General features: G+C 39.0%; 1 protein-coding gene across 1 annotated transcript in view; it reads left to right on the forward strand.

Moving 5' to 3' along the window:
* Positions 1-22,387, forward strand: part of cdkal1 (CDK5 regulatory subunit associated protein 1-like 1) — a 603,253-nt gene that overhangs the window by 497,172 nt on the left and 83,694 nt on the right. Inside the window, exon 11 of the mRNA XM_079894178.1 lies at positions 6,138-6,318. Within this exon, the coding sequence (XP_079750304.1) occupies positions 6,138-6,318 (181 nt within the window). The remainder of the gene's footprint in view (positions 1-6,137; positions 6,319-22,387) is intronic.

A 22,387-nucleotide genomic window follows, 5' to 3' on the forward strand; every position in this document is an offset into this window, starting at 1 on the left:
ATTTTGAACTTTTGGTTGCTGTAGCGCCACCTATGGGCCATTCGGGGTCATACTCTGATAGGTTGTCCCCAAATTGAGGCCTACCATCTGGCCAGGTTTCAAGTCTCTAGGTCTTACGGTTTGGCCTGCACGATGCGTTTTACAAATCCTTACAATTACAATAGGGTTTCAGCATTTCATGCTTGAACCCCTAATAAGAATGAAGGCTTTTTGCCAGTTATAGCGCCACCTATGGTCCGATCTCCATGAAACTCTGCATGCTTCATCACCATGTTCTGACACATATGCTCATCAATTTTGTGAAGTTCTGAGTTTTCCTTTGGGATTTATAGGCTTTTGAGTGTATTTTGCCACGCCCCTTTTCTAAATGAGCCTGTTACAGCCACCCAAATGCCAAAGTTCAACTTTTTTTTTGATAATTATTGATCTAGAGAGTCCAGAGAATGGTCCTAGACTGGTTTGGTTCCGATCGGGCGAAAAACCAGGGACTAGTTCGCAAAAGTAGGTTTTGGACAAAATTCGACATAGCAGAACATTTTCCCTGCCTAAATCAAAATCGGAGATGGCCATTTTGTCCGCCTTGAGCCAAGGATTCCAACGATATAAGACACTTGATCCTGGGACAAACGGTCTAAGAGTTATGAGCAATTTTGAACTTTTGGTTGCTGTAGCGCCACCTATGGGCCATTCGGGGTCATACTCTGATAGGTTGTCCCCAAATTGAGGCCTACCGTCTGGCCAGGTTTCAAGTCTCTAGGCCTTACGGTTTGGCCTGCACGATGCGTTTTACAAATCCTTACAATTACAATAGGGTTTCAGCATTTCATGCTTGAACCCCTAATTACAAAGCAGCCTAATGTCTATAGAAGGGTATTACTCTGCCCCACACCTTCAGAGCCTCTGCAAACAAAGAAATTATAATAATTCCCTACAGAGAGTGAATTCCTCTCATAAACCCTTCTAGCCCCACACTTGCCAATCTAATTCAAAGTTTGACAATATCCAGAAGGTTTTAATTAAAAGGATTTAAGCCCCGCTGGGAAACGTTCTGCAGTGATTTTAAGTGCAGGTAGGAATAAAACGCAGGAGATGAAAATCAGTGTGATCTAGAGCATGGAGTGTGTGTGTGTTTGAATGTTGAATTCTGTTGTATGCTCTTAGATGAGCCTGGTCTCATCACACATTACCTGAAGGGAAGTTTCTTGAAGGACCTGTTAAGGATTTTCTGTTCAGTGGAATGTTTGAATTTAATGAATCCGACAGGTATATCAAGTCCAGTTCCCATGTCCTGGCTCAAACTAACATGGAGTTAATTAGAGTATGAAATAGTACCATCTACAGTCCTCAAGTGCACAGTGGTCCAACTACCCTGCTCGGCATTCCTCTCAAACACAGCACCCTCAATACATAAACACAACGACAGTACATACTGTTAAGTATATACTGTTCAGTGGATAGATATTGGTGTATTTATAAGGATCTTCATGCAGTGTTCTTGAGGAAGCTTCCTTGATGTATTCTTGCAAGACCTGCCAGTAACCCAGGGGAATGAGCACTCCAGCTATGAGGATGAGCTCAACACGTGGCTTCTTCTAGTTTCGTGCCAAACCGTAATGTGATCCACCGCATGAACAGGGGCCAAAAGGTTCTGGCATGAGAGATTGATAGGCTGACAGATGCAGAAGAAGCAGTTTTACCCATCCACCAAACCTTGACACCAAAACACACAGTGGGACCTCTCCAAGCTTCATGAAGATCCTATTACCGTCCATTCTGAAGCAGAGCTTGATTGAGTTTCAGGTCTCCTGTTTCTTTTCAGTTTATTCAGCTGGAACTTGCTTTGCTCTGTGGCATTTCTGCTTCCTGAGAAATGGGCCATTATTTGTGTACTTAGTTTTATGTGGCCTTTCGACATTTAGAGGCTTGTTAATGATCACATACTATCAAACAATGTGCCACTTGTCTCGCTGTTTTGTTTCCAATTAAATGTCCACATTCTCTTGTCACTACAGTTCACATCAAATGACCTAACAATCAGGGTCTGCTTGGTTGGTGTGTGCCTTTCTGATTGAGTGGCTGATTAACAAACAAGGCCATGTTTGTTTGCCAACATGTACTATTCAAGCTTCTAGGACTGTCATTGTGAAAGCCGTTCCTGTGGCGGCTGCTGTTTATTTTCCTTCAATGCATCTCATTAACTGCTTTGCAACATTTGCTCTTCTGGATCTCCTCCATGTCGATACCTCTGCCTTTCATGTCATTGTTTTGTCGTTCAGATCTGGGGCGTTCACTGGACTGTACCGTTCGAGGGACGGTAGCTGTCAGCAACTGTGACTGTGACCCTGGGAGTGATGCTTTCTAATAAGCCCAAAAATGGAATGGACCGCAATCATGTTCGACAAGCCAACAAAGCATCAAAGGGCCTCCATCTGCCAGCACACACAGGGCAACTATTGTCGGACGGTAGATGCAGAAAGGGGCTGCTTGCTTTAGAGAGAATCCAATTCTGTCATTTTCTTTCTTCTTTTCTTTAGTTTGTTTTTCTCCACACAAGGATGGAAAGGCTGAAGAGCTGGGAAACATAATGGATTTAGAGGAAAGCAGTCCATTCCACTGGCTCTCCAGTGCATGTTTTTCTCAACTCTTACTGATGAGCTATCAAGGCTTCTTGAATTTGAAAGATGAGGAGTCCTGATGTTTCTGATTCCTCTAATGCACTTCTAATTTGTCTTTGTGTCATCCTGAGATGTTCAGGTCAATTATGTCCTGAACTAACAGGTTTATTTTATAAGGAAGGACACTGTGCACTTGCTCCAGTAGTGAAACAAGGCCCCATTTGATCAGAACCAAATTGACCAAATGCCTGAGTGGTCCCATGTCTACTGCAGTTTTTTTTTTTTTTTTTTTTTTTTTTTTTAGTTTGAAATGAACTTGTTAGTGCCATCTTTATCTCTATGCACTCGATTTTATGATGGCTTGGAACGACGTGTGTCAACAGTTATAAAACCTTCATGAGGCTTTTGTGTCCTTTTTGGAGATTTCTACAAAAATACTCTTCCTTTTAGTGTGCCATGGAAGACAGGAGCTGATGAGATGGGATAAAACCAGGCCTAACTTTAACTAGTCTCAAGACATTACACATTTTAACAGATTAAGGCATCATCAAGTGCATAACAATGTTCAGTGTAAGAATGGCAACTTATTGATTTTGATGGTCTTTGTTCTTATTTTTTTTTATTTTTTTTTATTATTTTTTTTATCATTCTCAGGCAAATATCCTCTTTGTTAAGGAATTATTTTCTATGTTTTTCAATACTGATCCTTCATCTTCCATCATGATGTGAAGTAGTTTGTTTGCTGTTTGTTGTTGCTGATGTACACCTCCTGATGGCTTCTTTGGCCACGTACACACTGCAGCTAAATGCGGTTGTCAATTCACCTTTTAATGCTTAATCCTGCTCTGTACACGCACAGTTCAGTAATTTACGGAAGTGACAAAAGAAATGCATCTGATGCACATTAAAATAAATATTTTGTATGTGCGGTTCAAGAAATCAGAGAAAGTGGTACGAGCCTTGATTTATTTGTGTTGCTAGATCTTGCAAGCAAATCAGTGAACAAGAACAAGCCCATTAAAAAATGAAACGCATGGAAATGATTTATGCTGAAAATAAGAAATTTTGCTGCCCGCCTCTGCTCAATTTATTAACTCCATAAACGTGATTGCTGTATGAGCCAAGCTTAAACAACAAGCCCATAAACTCTTATAATGCAACACTGTGAGCGCTCTCTGTAAAACATAAACAAAACACGATGCCTCCGGCGACTGTGCTTTCGTTAAAATTTCTGAACACAGCAAATCTTTTGTAACTGTAATATCACTTTAGTTAGAATAGCTGATACCAAAGATGCCACAATGTTGCTATGGTTACTACGGTGTCAATAATCACCATTTCAGGAGTTAGTCACAATCCGTACACACATGGAACGATAATTTAGGGGAATCACTGCATTTAAATGCGGTTGTCACTCCTGAAACGTTACAGTGTGTACGTAGCCTTTGTGAATTTCCTTTGGTGCTAAAACCTTGCAAATTACTTGGAATGGAGTTGCTGAGGCAAAAGAGAAATGGCATGAAAAGAAAAGCAACAGAATACATATTAGCGGGCCCTGCTAACCCCTGAACCCTCTCCACCATGCCCATCAGTGACTCTTCCTTTGGAAAGGGCGAGACACATTACTGCCTACAAGTCCTTGTGAATATTAATGAAGGCCAGTGCTAGAGATATATCAATAAGTCGGGGTTATCTGCCAGAAACGCGATTAAGAATGTGCATTATGTGCATTTCACATATGAATGTGCATTTCAGGGAGGGCGTTCTTGAGACAACAGGCACTGTTTTGTGCGGATGGGCGGCCGGAGCGTGTTAAGGGTTTTCCTGTTAGAACGGTGTTGTGCTAGCGGCCCCTAAGTTAATAAATAATGATCTTCGCAACGGAAGTGAATCAATCAATCAAAACTAACTTTAGCTGGACAATAACTTTATCCTAGAGCAGTTGTAAAGCCTAAACAATCTGTTACGGTTAATTTCCTATTATCACTGTAAAGCTGCTTTGAAACAATCCATATTGTTAAAAGCGCTATATAAATAAAGGTGACTTGACTTGACTTGACATTATGGTGGACTTGACCAAAGAGAGGAGATAAATATATGTGTGGAAGTGAGAGTTATGGGAGCACCGTGGCTGGTTAATGGAATAATATCATGGGGAAAGAAGATCTACAGCACCAGATATCAGGAAATAGAGTGATTATGTTTCATTGATGGCACAGCCATTTGTCATTTCCTCGACATGTTTAGGCCATCAATCACCAGTGCCTCAAGGGTTTCAGATGTCATGTAAGAATAGAAATTTTGCGCATAAGTTTTTACCTCCAGCCTTTTTTCTAGATTCTCACTTAGATAGTTTGAGCACTTTCCACAGACTTAGAAACTTAAAATGATCTGAATCCTTCCTGTTCAGGGTTCATGCATTTATGGCTAATGAATGCCATCCATGTTTTCCAAAAGTTGACGCATGTGAACAAGTCCAGTACAGACTACATAGGACATCCTGTCAACCAAGCAACTCGCTCGGAAGGCAGTTTCCAAGTTGTTTTGTTTCCTGTTGGTTAAAAGATCAATGATAAGAGAATGCATGCACAAAGAAATCAATGAACCAATTTCTTTGCAGAGGTCCTAATTTAATCGGAGTGGAAGTCAGTAGTCGATGGTTATTGAAGCTGCTAATAAGGTTATTGAGACCTGTGTGAGAACACACACAATCACATTCACTCGCTACATTGACTGCATTTTGTTGCACGGACAATTTGCACATCGGTTCGAGTGCTCTAAGTTGATGCTGTAAAGATTGTTCCGATGATGCTACTTGTGTGGTAAAGGGTTTTTATTTAACACTTCTCATGTTTATTTCATCATTCATTACACTGTTACGCTATTAGACAGTTAAGAATTGCCTTTATGTGATTTTTGTAAAAAAAAAAAAAAAATCTGGGAAATTATTAGAATTTTTATCAAATATAAAGATTTTAAATTATTTATATAGTTTATATAATAAACCAAAACCAAACTGTAACTCTATAGTAAGTACATGTAGTTAGTCGTTGTTACATATGTTACATGTACTTACCATAGTAATAACAGTAAATTATGCATAATTACATGCAACTAACCCTCAACCAAATCCTAATCCTACCCTAACCCTATAGTAAGTACATGTAGTTGCTTAATATTACTCAGTACTTAAATGTATAATCACACTGTAATAATGACACCTTAAAACAGTGTAACCTTTATTTAATATTACCTGGTGCTTATTTGAGTAAGTACAATGTAACTTTGTCACCTTAAAATAAAGTGTAACCATTTATTGTTATTATTGGTATTATTGTTGTTATTTGTATTTATTTTGTAGAGATAACATTGGTAAATTATTGTATACAATTAATTAAAATGTTATTGTTATTATGATTATATTAAAATTATATTACTTCTGAGTTTGCGATGAATATAGCCCTTAATGTGTTAAATGGTAAATAATTAAATAATTAAATGTCTTGTGTCCGACTCCTGTAGGGTTCCAGGCATCACTATTGCCACTGACATCATCTGTGGCTTCCCAGGTGAGACGGATGAGGACTTTGAGCAGACAATGGAACTCGTGAGGCAGTACTGCTTTCCCAGCCTCTTTATCAACCAGTTCTACCCACGACCTGGAACTCCAGCGGCCAAGATGGAACAGATTCCAGCACACGTGGTGAGATGATAACAAGTGTTACCTACTCATGCTCAGTTTTGTTTATTATGAAAGTAAATGTAAGAGAACAGATCTAAAAATAGAGAACAGATCTGCACCGATAAAATAAATAAAAACTCATGATTATACTTGTCTCATACTAAACTCTAAACTCATGATCATAAAGGAGTCGTCCATTTAAAAGTTTAACTTATAAATAAAACATGATCAGTAAATTTAATAAATCAATAAATGAAAGGAATTTATCATGAGTATTTTTTGTGAGTGTTCCTAATCCTACATTATTATAAATCAAATTCGATATGCAAAACACCTTTAGCTGAACACAACTCTTTTTACCTTACTCATATTTAATTTCTTCTTCAGAAGATTCAAAGAGGTTCATTCAATGTGAAGCTCTTACGAGAATACTGTATAGTGTTATATATAGTCTTTATGTACGTCTCATACTGATGCTCTGTTGTATCTCTCTTTCCCACTTGTTCACTCGCTCACTCAAACTCACTTGTTCACTTATTTAATTAGTTTTAATTTCTTATTTAACTATTATTTTCCTAAGGATTATTATTAGGGCCCAAGCCCCAAGGGGGTAGAGGCCCTATTTTTTTCTTGTTATCATCTTGGACACATACAAGAACGGATTTGTATGGAACTCGGTACACATATAGATCTCATCAATCCGAACCACCCTAATGTATATCATTAGCTCTGCCCAACAGGAAGTCGGCTATTTAGGGTTGTTTGAAAAATGCTTGAAGCATGAAGCCAGGACATTGAGGATGCTAAACTGCAAGTGGATTTTTGATATCTCGAACAGTTTGCGGCGCACAAGCTTAGAATAAACAGACCATTATTGTTCGTTGGTGTGAACGCAAATATAGTCATAGTTATCTTTATAGTTATCGTTATTGGTGTGAACGGCCCTTAAGAGTGAAATGCAGCATATTTAAGAGTGTGTGAATTTCCAATGGCTTTTTAGGCTTCCGGCATTACACTGTTGAAATGTTGTAATGACAGGCTGAGTTTATGCTGAAAATGTAATAATATCAAATCCGATTGCCCATAATAGATTACTGAGGATGAAGTATGGCCTGTTTCTGGACTTCATACAATATGCAGCACTGGTTATAGTACCAGGACCCATACTCAATCACCCTACCTGTTAACAAATGCTTCCAGACAACAGGTAAAAGCGAATCTTCCTGTCGATTACTCTTCATTATGTAATGCAGCTGTTGGAAGACGTCTCCCAGATGTGATGGCCTTATGGAGTTTATCAGCGATTAGACCCCACTGAAACAATTAAACTGACTAATGAAGCTCAAACTATTAGAGGAAGAGTGGCTTCACACATGGAGATTCCTGTAGGTTTTTCTATCCACATTTAAACAGTTTAGCTGCCTTCATCGATTTAGTCGATGAAGGCAGGGATTTAAACCTGTCAGATGTAAAGAACTCTTCTATTGTTTTTTGTGTCTCAGTTGTTGGTGTGGCACATTCATCAGCACATTCTCAGTGTTAATGTGTGCTCCCGTAAAAATTGTCTCCTGTACTCGTTCCTGAAGTCAGAGTGTTTTCACTCTCCTTTTGTTTGACTTGCAGATGTGTAACTATCACAGTCAGTGTTTCTGCTCTCACCACCGAGATCATCTTTCATCTAACGTCCTGCATGTTTCTTTTATAAAAGCTTCTTCATATGTCATTCCTTTTGTTGCCTCTCCCTCTGAGATGATCGCACACTGCCTCTCCAGCACGGATCGATCCATCCCACGTTACAGGAACCTTCAGTAATGTAAAACATCAGCGATCCGAGGAACTGAATGGTGATTAGCCCTAATGAAGATTGGATTGCCCATTTCTGAGAATCCATTCAATTCCTTTATGATGGTTTTTCACTGTCTATTTATCAGAGGTAATGAAGATTTTATATGCAAGCAGTGGCCCAATCAGACATCATCTGTGTCAGATTGATCTTCCTGATATTAAAGATTGTGTTAGATTGTAGATATGCATATGACTCATTACTCATGTTGTGGGTCAGAACAATTGTTCTGATAGCATGTGTGATAAGATTGGAACGTGTGTGCCACTAGTGGAGTTATTCCTGTTCTTCTTTGCTCTAGTATGTAGGGAAAGGTTTCATCATGACAGCAGGGTCAATTCTGCTGTAGCTGCGGGATCATGGAGGTTTGATGGAGGGTCTTGTGGGATCTCCCGGACCCACCTGGTGCACCTGCTACATCCACACAGGGGCATCCCTCTACCAGACCCATCAGAGATAGTCAGCTCTGGCAGGATGGTGCATTAATAATACTTCCAGATGTCTGCCTGGGACCGAAGGATCTGGGTCAACTTTGCCAGGGGCCACGGGATGGTTGGGCGCTTTGGTTTCTTAGCACGTTTATCTCATAGTTGAGGTCTAGCCGCCACAGCGTGATAAATGGCTTGGTCAGAGTAATGGATTGCTTTGTGTTATCAACGTCGAATGGTCACTCAGGCCGAGGAGATCTGGCATGCAGGCAGAGCTGGAAAAACTGGGAGCCTCCAGAACAGCATAATTACTCCCACATGAGGGAAGGGTTAGTGGAGATAAATTGGAATGATCTCTTGGAATGTTGCTCTTACTAGCTGGACAGGTGTTTACCTTGACAGCTCGTCTGCCTTGGCGGCTTGTCTGTAACCAGGGGAAATTAAGGCAGCATCCTAGAGTCAAAGTTAGAGGGATTTGGATTCATAGCTTCTGCCAGTTTTTCTGAGCATTCCTGCGCAGGGATCAGTAAGGAATACCCAGCACATGTGAAAACAAATTCATCTTAAAACAAAGACAGATGGGCAAGGCCTGGAGCAACCAATGTCAGCTTCATGGGGAAAACTGGAGCAAAACAACAACTAAACTGATGTCGCTTAGACAAAACAGACTTCTCATTTCCAAATCGTTTAGCCATTTTTCAGTCACCGTGAAGAAACATCTCCTCCAGAGCTGCAGCTTGCTTGTTATCTTTCCTGTGCGTCATCTCAGACTCTATTTTAAGCCGTTTCTGGCTTGTCTCAGATGGACTGGTGTGGATGAAGCAGCAGACCCTGAGGTCTTGTGCGATCTATGAGACTGGCTGTGAATGGAAGTTGTGATGGTGCACAGACAGTGTCATCACTGCACTTCCTGTAGAGGAGAGAATCTTGGCCTCTTTGTTCACCGAATTCAACACAACATGTACACCGCATGTTTCAATGCTTGTCACGTGTATTGTTCAGGGCCTGTTTCTCACCTTGTAATTAATGCTATATTCACAATGGAATATTAATGTACTGCTCACTGCACACACTGAGTACTGCTTATAGTGTTTACAACTACTACACTGCCTATTAAAAGTTTTTGAAAAATAATTGTATTCAACAAGGATGCATTAAATTGATCAGAAGTGACAGTAAATATATTTATAATGTTTCAAAATTATATTATATTTCAAATAAATGCTGTTCTTTTGAGCTTTGTTCATCAAAGAATCTTGAAAAAAAAATGTATCACGGTATCCACAAATATATGAAGCATCACTACATCATTTATTGTACATTTTAAATATATATTCACATTGAAAGGTTATTTTAAATTGTAATATTTTTGCACAATTTTAGTGTTTTTACTGTGTTTTTGTCTAATAAATGCAACCTTGGTGAGTAGAAGTGACTTCTTTAATTAAAAACATCTTCCCCAAACTTTTGAACGGTAGTGTAGAACAGTAAGTAGTGATTAACATTTCAAACAGCAGTTTGCTACATTATCACATAATGTTATCCTGTAGATCGACCTGTAGAGCATGATGCTAGCAACACCATGCTCAACAAGTAATATGTTCAACACACATGTATAAACAAAAATGAGAAATGTAGCATGAATGCAATGTAAGTCACTGTAGTGACGTAACTTTGCATTTATTCCGCAGCAGTAGCGATTATCATCATTGAAATATAAATGGTTACTTTAAATTTTAATGTTAAAAAGTTAAAAGTCAGTTAGTATTATTTCATTGTCATCACACAAGAAATAGAAGTTAAAGCTGCACTGTGTAACTTAAGTTGATTCTTAGCAAAAAACACTTTGTTCTATCAAAAGTATATGTGCTCATTCATGTGTAATTAACTTCCACCAACTAATAAAGTATTCTCGTAAGCGTAAAATCTGCCTTTTATAATACATACGAGCGAGTCGCTTGAATGGCGGCAGCCATGTTGCGCTTCCATCTTGAAAATACATTCGCCAAAGAGGGACATACCTGGAAATTCAAGCTTCGCCTTTCGCGTTTTACACTCAGTGACACCGTGACGAATGTGAGGGGGAGATTACTCGCGACTGCCGGCAGATTTGAAATAATACGGCCACCGTAGGAGTTAAAACGCCCTCGGAATTGAAAGGAACAGAAACTAATATTCACTGGGTAGTCATATACAATTTCACCGCTAGATGGGGGAAAATATCACACAGTGTAGCTTTAAATTTAAGTGCATTGTATTCTGGATAGAGTGTTCCTCACTATGTGCTCTGTTGTATGTTGTTCATTTTTGTAGCTTTGTAGCTTTCCTGTAGCTCAAACAGTAGTGTGTTGGCGCTTGCATCGCCAAGGTCATAGGTTCGATTCCTAGGGAAAACAAGAACTGATAAGAATGTAAATGAGTACCTTGAAATGCATTGTAAGTCGCTTTGGATAAAAGCGTCTGCCAAATGCATAAATCCAAATGTAAATGTCATTTTGGCCATAGCAGTAGGTCATCTGGGTTTTCACTGCACACAGAAAATATACAATAATACTGTAGGAGCCAAGAGCAGTATACCAAAGACTCGTCCTGGGATGGCGGATGTATCCGTTATGTCCACTGCTGTGATGTTTTTATCAATTTTTTTTTTTTCTATGTGAGCAGTGAATCAAGCAACTGGACAGTTTATGAGGTGCCATCTTTCATAGTTGTTGAGGTGTCAGATGCGCATTCGTTTTGGATGTATGAATACCAACTTGCTTCTATATTATCTCCATTTGCCTGAGACGTTTTCACACTCTGTGCAAAGTGATCTGTTTGCAGTGGTGGAGCGGCTTGTCTTCATACTCTTTATACACAGAGACACAGCAGAGGAGGAACCTGAGGTGTAGATCTGTGTGGAAATGTATCAATTTCCTGCAGTACTCCACCACACGATAAGATTGTCTCGTTTAGACCTGCTTGAGTCAAATGTAAACCCTTCGAAAACCCTAGTGACCTTTGTCCATCTTTCCATTGTCCTTCATCTGTGAGGATGAGCTATGACTTCAAATAAAGGGAAAAAATTGGTTATTTGGCTTATCAAGATGATTTTTCACCTCAACTTGCTGCTTTGAGGCTGGTGTAATCTCAGGACTGCGGCCCAAATAGGCTGAAATATTGAGTCTCTCAAGGTCACTCTGGGGTTCATCTTTTTTTTATCAAATTTCAGTTACTATTTTTCTACCGAATGAAGATGTGTGATTTGAGGAGTGTGAGTGTATTCTCTGAAGGCCTCCATCTTGGTTATCTGAGATTTCGCTAACCTCTCTCTCTCTCTCTCTCTCTCTCTCTCTCTCTCTCTCTCTCTCTCTCTCTCTCTCTCTCTCTCTCTCTCTCTCTCTCTCTCAATTTCAATTTCAATTTCATGTTGCTTTATTGGCATGACAAAAAAAAATGCATCTGTGTTGCCAAAGCATAAGAACAAATATAAACAACAACAAGGAGTTAATACATCTGATATAGTAATACAAGTAAACAGGATAATTATGATGTAGATGCAGATACTAAACACATTCTGTGCATGTCCCTCAAAGGGTACATTGAAACAAAAATATATATATATATACACACATACACATACACATACATATACATATACATACACATACATACATACATATACACATATATATATATGTACATATAAAAAAGAAGAGAATACAGACAAACAAGATAATAACAAAAAAAAAAAAAATATATATATATACATATATATAATACATAACTTGTATAAATACCTCTTAAACAATTTTCTATTAATTTAGCCTTGTATTGTGGCAGGAGAAGACATATTTAGCTGCTAGCCATGCTGTGCTTTTATCTTCCCCTAATAAAAAAGGAAGCTTTTTGTCCTCAGTGTAGGTAGTGAAGCCTGGTATATGTTTTTCAAATTTTTGGAAATATTTGGTTCTTAATTCTTCATATTTGGGACATGTACATAGGAAATGTAATTCTGTTTCGATACCCTGGTGGCAGTGTGTACAGACACGTTCCTCTCTTGGTCTCCACACTTTTAAATGTCTACCTCTTTCAATTTCCAGCTCGTGGTCACTGACTCTGTATTTTGTTAAAATTCGTATTTCTTTTGGATTTTTTGTTTTGAGATATTCGGCCAATTGGATATCTCTGTTCAGGGACTGATAACAGAGGAGTTTGTGATGTATTTTATTTTCATTTTGCCATTGTTCTGTATACTCGTCTTTTAATTTAGTTTCAAATCTTTTGATTGAAGACTGAGGATTGTGTCTGTGGCGACTCTGATGCTCAGTGTACCTGTCTCTCTCTCTGCCTGTCTGTCCACTACTGACTGTGTGTATCTCCGTGTACCTCTGAGCCAGCTGGTCCAGGGGGTGGACATCTGAACCCCGCTGGTTGCTCAGGAGAGCTTTGTATGCAATGGAATTTTTATCAGCTTGATTTAAATGCTGCCAAAATTTAATTGACCTTTTTTGAATTTTAATTTTCAGAGGGAATATACCGAGTTCTGCTCTGCATGCATTGTTTGGGGTGTTTGGGCGAACTTTTAGAATAATTTTACAGAATTCCAGTTGCAGTTTTTCAGTGGGAGTTTTATCCCAGTTTTTAAATTCTGGATTAGAAATCGGGCCCCAAACTTCGCTTCCGTAAAGCATTATTGGTGTTATCAGAAAATTGTAGATTTTTAGCCAAATTCTTCTCTCTCTCTCTCTCTCAATTTCAATTTCAATTTCAATTTCATGTTGCTTTATTGGCATGACAAAAAAAATGCATCTGTGTTGCCAAAGCATAAGAACAAATATAAACAACAACAAGGAGTTAATACATCTGATATAGTACAAGTAAACAGGATAATTATGATGTAGATGCAGATACTAAACACATTCTGTGCATGTCCCTCAAAGGGTACATTGAAACAATAATATATATATATATATATATATATATATATATATACACACATACACATACATATACATATATATATATATACACAAACATACATACATACATATACACATATATATATGTACATAAAAAAAAGAAGAGAATACAGACAAACAAGATAATAACAAAAAAAAAATATATATAAATATACATATATATAATACATAACTTGTATAAATACCTCTTAAACAATTTTCTATTAATTTAGCCTTGTATTGTGGCAGGAGAAGACATATTTAGCTGCTAGCCATGCTGTGCTTTTATCTTCCCCTAATAAAAAAGGAAGCTTTTTGTCCTCAGTGTAGGTAGTGAAGCCTGGTATATGTTTTTCAAATTTTTGGAAATATTTGGTTCTTAAGTCTTCATATTTGGGACATGTACATAGGAAATGTAATTCTGTTTCGATACCCTGGTGGCAGTGTGAACAGACACGTTCCTCTCTTGGTCTCCACACTTTTAAATGTCTACCTCTTTCAATTTCCAGCTCGTGGTCACTGACTCTGTATTTTGTTAAAATTCGTATTTCTTTTGGATTTTTTGTTTTGAGATATTCGGCCAATTGGATATCTCTGTTCAGGGACTGATAACAGAGGAGTTTGTGATGTATTTTATTTTCATTTTGCCATTGTTCTGTATACTCGTCTTTTAATTTAGTTTCAAATCTTTTGATTGAAGACTGAGGATTGTGTCTGTGGCGACTCTGATGCTCAGTGTACCTGTCTCTCTCTCTGCCTGTCTGTCCACTACTGACTGTGTTTATCTCCATGTACCTCTGAGCCAGCTGGTCCAGGGGGTGGACGTCTGAACCCCGCTGGTTGCTCAGGAGAGCTTTGTATGCAATGGAATTTTTATCAGCTTGATTTAAATGCTGCCAAAATTTAATTGACCTTTTTTGGATTTTAATTTTCAGAGGGAATATACCGAGTTCTGCTCTGCATGCATTGTTTGGGGTGTTTGGGCGAACTTTTAGAATAATTTTACAGAATTCCAGTTGCAGTTTTTCAGTGGGAGTTTTATCCCAGTTTTTAAATTCTGGATTCGAAATCGGGCCCCAAACTTCGCTTCCGTAAAGCATTATTGGTGTTATCAGAAAATTGTAGATTTTTAGCCAAATTCTTGCGGGGATATTTGTTTTTCCAAATTTGCATTTGATTGCATACAAAGCTCTCCAAGCTTTATTACATAGTGTGTTTATGGCCAGGTTGAAACTCCCTGATGCACTAATTTCAACCCCTAAGTAATTATATGAACTCTTTTGTTCTAGTCTGGTGTTGCCCAGAGTGAAGTTGTAACTCTGTCTATTTCCCAGAGATCTGGCTCTCCTTTGAAATACCATAACACTGGTCTTTTTCAGATTGACTGTCAGTGCCCATTTCTGACAGTACTGCTCTAGGACGGACAGGCCCTGTTGTAAACCTTCTTCTGTTGGGGACAACAGAACCAGATCATCGGCATAGAGCAGGAACTTGATGTTGGTATCATGAAGAGTGAGACCTGGGGCTGCAGATTGTTCCAACATGGTTGCTAGTTCATTGATGTAAATGTTAAACAGTGTTGGACTCAAACTGCATCCCTGTCTCACGCCACGCCCTTGCTTGAAGAATTCTGTTCTTTTGGAGCCAATTTTTACTGCACATTTATTTTCTGTGTACAGTGATTTAATAGTGTCATAGACTTTACCCCCTATCCCGCTTTCGATAAGTTTGTAAAAAAGCCCATCATGCCATATTGTGTCAAAAGCTTTTTTGAAGTCTATAAAACATGCAAATATTTTCCCATTTTTAATTTTGGTGTAGTTTTTAATAAGGGTGTGGAGAGTATAAATGTGGTCTGATGTACGATATTTTGGTAAAAAGCCAATTTGATTTTTACTTAAGACATTGTGCTTGGTGAGAAAGGACAGTATTCTGGCGTTAATAATACTGCAGAAAACCTTCCCCAGACTACTGTTCACACTAATGCCTCTGTAGTTGTTAGGGTCCAATCTGTCGCCATTTTTGAAAATAGGGGTGATGAATCCAATCTCTCTCTCTCTCTCTCTCTCTCTCTCTCTCTCTCTCTCTCTCTCTCTCTCTCTCTCTCTCTCTCTCTCTCTCTCTCTCTCAGTGCATGCTGGGAAGTGGAAGTGTGTGGGAGGGTGATCACGGTGAGAGGGAAATTTGAACACGGTTTCTTAACTATTGTTTTGGGAGCCTATTGGGAGGATTTCTATGTGTGCAATTTCGCAGAACTAGTTTGGTTTTAGTCTGTAACCTTCCTGGATTTGTCTATGTGTAATAGTCAAGTATTGATCGTGTCGGGGACGGAGATGGCATCGCACGGGAGTGTGCAGGCGTCGTCTCTGTCACTCCGTCACGGTATCAGGTGTGTCACGAACGCCAGCGAATCTGTGGAAGACGTGTTGTTGGATGTAGCTGAACGCGTCGGTCACGACAACATTGTTTCTGCGTCCCGAATGAACAAAGCGGTGGTGGTTTTTCTCAAGGATGAACGACTAGTGACTGTTTTGATTGAAAGCGGGATTTCGGTAAGTGGTGCTTTTATTCATGTTCAACCGTTAGCAACACCAACAAGTAAAGTAACCATTTCCAATGTTCCGCCGTTCATTCCTAATGCTGATATTGAGCGCGAGCTTTCGCGTTTTGGTAAACTTGCTAGTGGAATCAAAATGGTTCCACTTGGCTGCAAAAATGCAGCTTTGAAACATGTGATGTCGTTTAGGCGGCATGTATTCATGTTTTTGAACTCGCAGAATCTTAATGTGTCGTTTCGGTGCATGTATGAAGGCAAATCGTACATGTTATATGCGAGTGCAGGTGAGATGCGATGTTTTGAATGCGGTGGTTTCGGGCACGTAAGGTTATCATGTCCTAATAAAACCGAGGCAGGCCCGAGTGGAAGTGAAACTGCCGTGCAAATAGATCCACATGATGATCAGGTTGTTGTGGTGAATGCTGAGAATGTAAGGAATATGAGGAAGTTCCTACTGAAAGAGTAATAAATGACGAGGAGGTCTCTGAGAGTGTGAGGAAGGACGAAGAGTCGTCTGTTGAGAATGAACAAATGGATGACGGTGATGTTGAAGTACAGATGTCTGAAACAAATGTTGATTCGAGGATTGAGGGTCGGATGAGCAGAGATTGTGTGGTGACCAGGTCTGGAAGAAATGAGGATGAAAGAAGTGTCAGAGAGGTCAATTCATGTGAGCCTAAAGAAAAAAAAAAATTAGGTGAAGAAGAAATAAATGAGGCTGATGATGAGGAGGATGGTGTTCTATCTGATACTTCGGATCTGTCGGATATTTCTCAGATAGGTTGTGATCAGATTTACTCGTTGGATGAGATAAATTCGTTTTTGGATGAGACTTTTGGAAAGGTTGCTGATGTGAAGAATTTCTTTCCAGATGTAAAGAAATTTGAATTTTCAGTTCTTTATTGGCAAAAGAGGGTAGGAGAAGAAAAACTGAACACGCGAAACCGCTTGAAAAAGTTTCTCACTAAAATTAGAAAGGGGAAAACCCCAGTTAAAAGTAAATCAAATTGATTTTGCGAAATGAGATACACATCAAGGGTGTCTTTGCAGTGCTTTCTGTTTTTCCTGCCTCTTTTTTTCCTCTCTTTATATCTCTTTATGGATATTTTGAGAATAGGATCTTTAAACATTAATGGAGGGAGAGATAGGAATAAGAGAGCAGTGATATCAGAATATGTTCATCTGAAAGACATCAATGTTATGTTTTTACAGGAAACACATTCAGATAATCAAAACGAAATTGAATTGTATAGATGGTGGGAAGGTGAATGTATTCTGAGTCATGGAACAAATTTAAGCGCAGGAGTAGCGATTATCTTTTCCAAACATTTGGATCTAAAGATCCTATCCACTATTGAATTAGAAAAAGGTAGAGTTTTAATAGCAATAGTGGAAATTAAAGAGTTCAAGTTTCTTTTTATTAATGTATATGCTCCAAATTTAGGTCCACAAAGATTAGAACTATTTGAAAAGTTAAGCATTGCAATAAGAAAATATGATGATGGAAAAATGTGTGTAATAATGGGAGGAGATTGGAATTGTACTACTGATTTTGTATTGGATTGGAATGGGCAAGAACCTCACTTACAGTCTAGTAATATGCTCCTCAGGATAACTCAAGAACTAGAACTGGATGATGTGTGGAGGAATAAGAATCAGTTAACAAAACAATACACATGGGTTAAAATTTTGGATTCTATTGTGAAGGGAGCACGACTGGATAGAATATATGTTAATAAATCAAACAATAATAGAGTCATGAATGTTGGGATATCTCCTTGTGGGTTTTCTGATCATCATATAGTGACTATTGATTTTAATACTAAAAGCATGTCACATTCAAAATCTTATTGGCATTTTAATGTCAAACTGGTGCAGGATAAGTTATTTTGTGAAAAATTTAAATGTTTCTGGGAGAGTTGGAAAGTAGAAAAAGAACATTTTGAAAATGTAATTCAGTGGTGGGAGGTAGGAAAAGTCCAAATCAAGATTTTTTGTCAGCAGTTTTCTTATAATAATACTGTGATTGTAAAGAGAAATATTGAAAGTTTGGAGAAAGATATTAATGAAATAGAAAATGTAATTGATTTGAATGTTTCGGGTATGACTAAGGATTTAAAGAAAAAGAGATTGGAGTTGAAAACACTGTTAGAGGAAAGAGCAAAAGGTGCCTTAATCAGAGCAAGGATATCTTCTATCAAGGAAATGGACGCTCCAACAAAGTTTTTTTTTTAACTTGGAACGTAAAGTAGTAAAACAAAAAAATATGCTTTATCTTCGGAAGGACAATGGCACATTAACTTCAAATCCTATCGAAATGAGGAAAATCGCAGTGGACTTTTATGCTGAACTTTATGGGTCAAAAGACTGTGATCCTGAGAGTATGGATCAGTTATTAAAAGGACTGCCTATTTTGAAACCTGAGGACAGAAAAACCCTGGATAAATTAATTTCATATGAGGAACTTTCAGAGGCCGTAAAGCAATTGTCCACAGGGCGTTCCCCGGGAGTAGATGGTCTGCCTGCTGAATTTTATAAATAATTTTGGGACATTTTAGGAGAGGACTTTTATAATGTAATCTGTGAATGTTTTCAAAAAGGTACGTTACCCAGCAGTTGTCAAAGAGCAGTACTATCACTTCTACCTAAGACTGGTGATTTAGGGTTGTTGAAAAACTGGCGTCCTGTCTCTTTAATGTGCCAAGACTACAAAATATTGTCTAAATGTTTAGCAAATAGATTAAAGAAGTTTTTGAGCATTATTGTGAGGAATGAGCAAACATACTGTGTTCCAGGACGTACAATAATGGATAATTTATTTCTAATAAGAGATGTTATGGACCTTTCTATGAATGATTGACCAAGAAAAAGCGTTTGATCGTGTGGGTCATGAATACCTTTTAAATGTTTTGAAGGCATTTGGGTTCGGGGAGACTTTCATTTCTTGGATCAAATTACTGTATAGAGGGGCCTCAGTGATGCTTAAGGTTGGAGGGGGACTGAGTTGTCCAATACCTGTGAAGAGGGGAATTAGGCAGGGTTGTCCAATTTCTGGACAACTCTACAGTTTAGTTATTGAGCCCTTGCTTATTAAACTGAGAAATAATTTGAAAGGTTTTCATATACCTGGGGATTTTAATGGTTCAAGTGTTTCTGTTTCAGCTTACGCTGATGATGTCACAGTGTTTATTACTGGACTTGGGGATATTCAGATACTGTCTAAAAGTTTAGCTTTATATGAGAGAGCCTCCTCATCAAGAGTAAATTGGGCAAAGAGTGAGGGTTTTGTTGTGGGTCCCTGGAAAAATGGTGGGCCACCTAAGCTTCCAGGGGGGTTACAGTGGAATACGGAGGGAATTAAAATTCTTGGAGTATTTCTGGGTAAGGTAAATTATAGACAAAAAAACTGGGAGGGTATGCTGGAGAAGGTGTCTGCCAAGTTGTCTAAATGGAATTGGCTATTACCTGAACTATCCTACAGGGGTAGAGTCTTGGTTACAAATAACCTGGCCGCCTCCATGCTATGGCATAGACTCAATGTGCTGGATCCTCCAAATGAACTGATAAAAGTTATACAGAAGAAATTTGTGGATTTTTTTGGTCGGGGCAACACTGGATTCCTGGATCCGCATTATATCTGCCTTTACAAGAAGGAGGACAAGCTCTGATAGACATCAGAAGCAGGATTATGACTTTTAGACTGCAAACAGCTCAAAGATTATTATATGAAGAAGATCTGGGATGGATTCGTGTTGCTTGTGCTATTTTAAGGACAGCATCTGGTCTCGGTTACGAGAAGCAATTGTTTTTACTGAGCCTTAAAGAGCTGGACTTGAGTAATTTAACCATATTTTATCAGTCAATGCTGAGAGCCTGGCTTGATAACTTTAATATCAACAGAGATCTTTCAGAACCAAAGGAGTGGATAATGGGAGAGCCATTGTTTTACAACCCACTAATACAAACGAGAACTCTGTCATCGGGAAGTTTGATGAACTGCCTGGCGGGAGATGGACTCAAGAGGATAGGGGACCTGAGAGACCTCAACGGATGGAAGACGGCTGCAGCATTACAGCATGAGACGGGTATTCGATCTCTCCGTCTTCTGCAGAAGGTGTTGGACGAGGTGCAGAGAGCATTGCCTGGAACCTGCAGGGAGGCACTGGAAACTCAACCAGCTCAAGAGTGGAGGAGAAACTATCAGTTTCCATCTATCAGTGTATCTGCAGCTGCAAAAGAAAATGATGAAGATGCTGACACAATATTAACTTTTAAGACCCCGGAGATGGGACAGTTTCGTGAAACAACTAAAAAAGCAATCTACTTTACTTGCGTTAAAGTTGCCCATCAGACTGTTTTAAAACGAGTACGAGCAGGGAGGTGGACAGAAGTGTTTGGACCAGACTTTAAAGGATCCTGGAGGTCTCTGTACAAACCTCCCAGTGAGAAACGTACAGCAGACCTACAGTGGAGACTTATTCATGGTGCTATAGCTACAAACAGACACGTGGCACACCTGAATCCAGCAGTGGGGAGGGAATGTCCTTTTTGTGGAACTGAAGAGACAGTTGAACACTTGTTTATTAATTGTGTGAGGTTAAGCAGTCTTTTTATTATTTTAAAAAGTTTGTTTGAAGGTTTTGGTAAAGATTTTTCCTAGTGATGTAGTACTCGAGTCCGGTCTCGAGACCGATTTCTGATTTCTCGGACTCGACTCGGACTTGTTCTTACAAAGACTCGGTCTTGACTCGTACTCGACCCTTCAAAGACTCGGTCTTGACTCGGACTCGGCATAGGCGGTCTCGTCCCATCACTAGTCCACTAGAATACATACCACTAGAAAATTTTAATTGACTGTTCGCAAAGACCCGCCCCCCTTAGTTACTGTCGCTATGTCCGACAAGCTACACCGTTCTCACGCCACACCATGTTCTCACGCAGTGAAAAATACATCGCGGAGCAGAGAGGAGACTGACAACAAGCTGACAGACAGGACAGACCAGGTTACTTTTCGGTTACTTTTGATATTAAACATATTAAACAAAGTCGCGCCTTTCAAATTTGGTCATTTTTTAAAAGAAATTTAAACAATAAATACCGTTTTGTGGCTCTTAAATGTGTAGTGACAGATCGCTGTAGAGCATGAGTTAAAGCTGCTCGTGAACCGATCATCTCTTCCTTCTAGTTAATTTATAGCCTCAAATAAACATGAACAAACATAAGAAGCAATGTTGTTTTAACCACGGCGTCAGTACACTCCGTGTTTCAAGTTCAAATCCTCCCATGTTAACCAACGGACTCGGTCTCGACTCGGACTCGACCCTTCAAAGACTCGGTCTTGACTCGGACTCGACTGAATTTGAAAACCAACGGACTCGGTCTCGACTCGGACTCGACCCTTCAAAGACTCGGTCTTGACTCGGACTCGGCATAGGCGGTCTCGTCCCCATCACTAATTTTTCCAATCAGTATTTTATAAGTGGTCCTAAATATACATCTCATGAGAGAAGAAGAATATGCTTATTAAATCTTTTGTTGGGTATGGCCAAAATGGCAATTCGGAAGACTCGAAAAAATAAGTTATTGGGTATAGGTACTGTAGATGCAGAAAATGCTTTTAAAGGCATGGTGACTGCTAGAATTAAAATTGAATAAACATATTTTAAATTGATTAATGATATTCAAAGGTTCGCCGAAATATGGTCCGTGGAAATATGGTCTCTCTCTCTCTCTCTCTCTCTCTCTCTCTCTCTCTCTCTCTCTCTCTCTCGTTTCCGTTTGCGCATGCGTGGATGAGTGACTGCGAGAGGTGTGTGAGCGTCTGAGTGAGTGCTGACGGTGCTTCTTTCTGTAAGTTTTTTCTTACATCTCCTTCTTTTTCTTGTGGATCTGTTATTGTTTTTAGGGTGTAATTTAAACTTTTTGTGTCAAGTGCTGCTGAAATGGGGACGCATTCTGATGGTCTTTCGTTTTTAACCGCACGGCATGGATGTAAATGCATGCCGGACGAATCAATCAAAGTCGAAGATGTTTTAAATGCTATTGGAGATGAGTTAGGTGCTCGTAATATCTTATCGGCATCTAGAATGAATAAAGCCATTGTTGTCTTTCTTAAAGAGGAGTCTATGGTAGACGTTTTGGTTGAGCGTGGTTTGTCTGTAAGAGATGTTTTTTTGTCAGTTTTACCGCTATCTAATCTGGCAAAAAAAGTGATGTTATCTAACGTACCCCCGTTCATTCCTAATGACTCATTAGAGCGCTTACTTGTTCGCTACGGCAAATTAGTGGGGCCTTTAAAGATGATTCCTCTTGGCCTAAAAAA

The sequence above is a fragment of the Squalius cephalus genome, assembly GCF_949319135.1.
Source record: "Squalius cephalus genome assembly, chromosome: 15".
In the NCBI taxonomy this organism is placed as follows: domain Eukaryota; kingdom Metazoa; phylum Chordata; class Actinopteri; order Cypriniformes; family Leuciscidae; genus Squalius; species Squalius cephalus.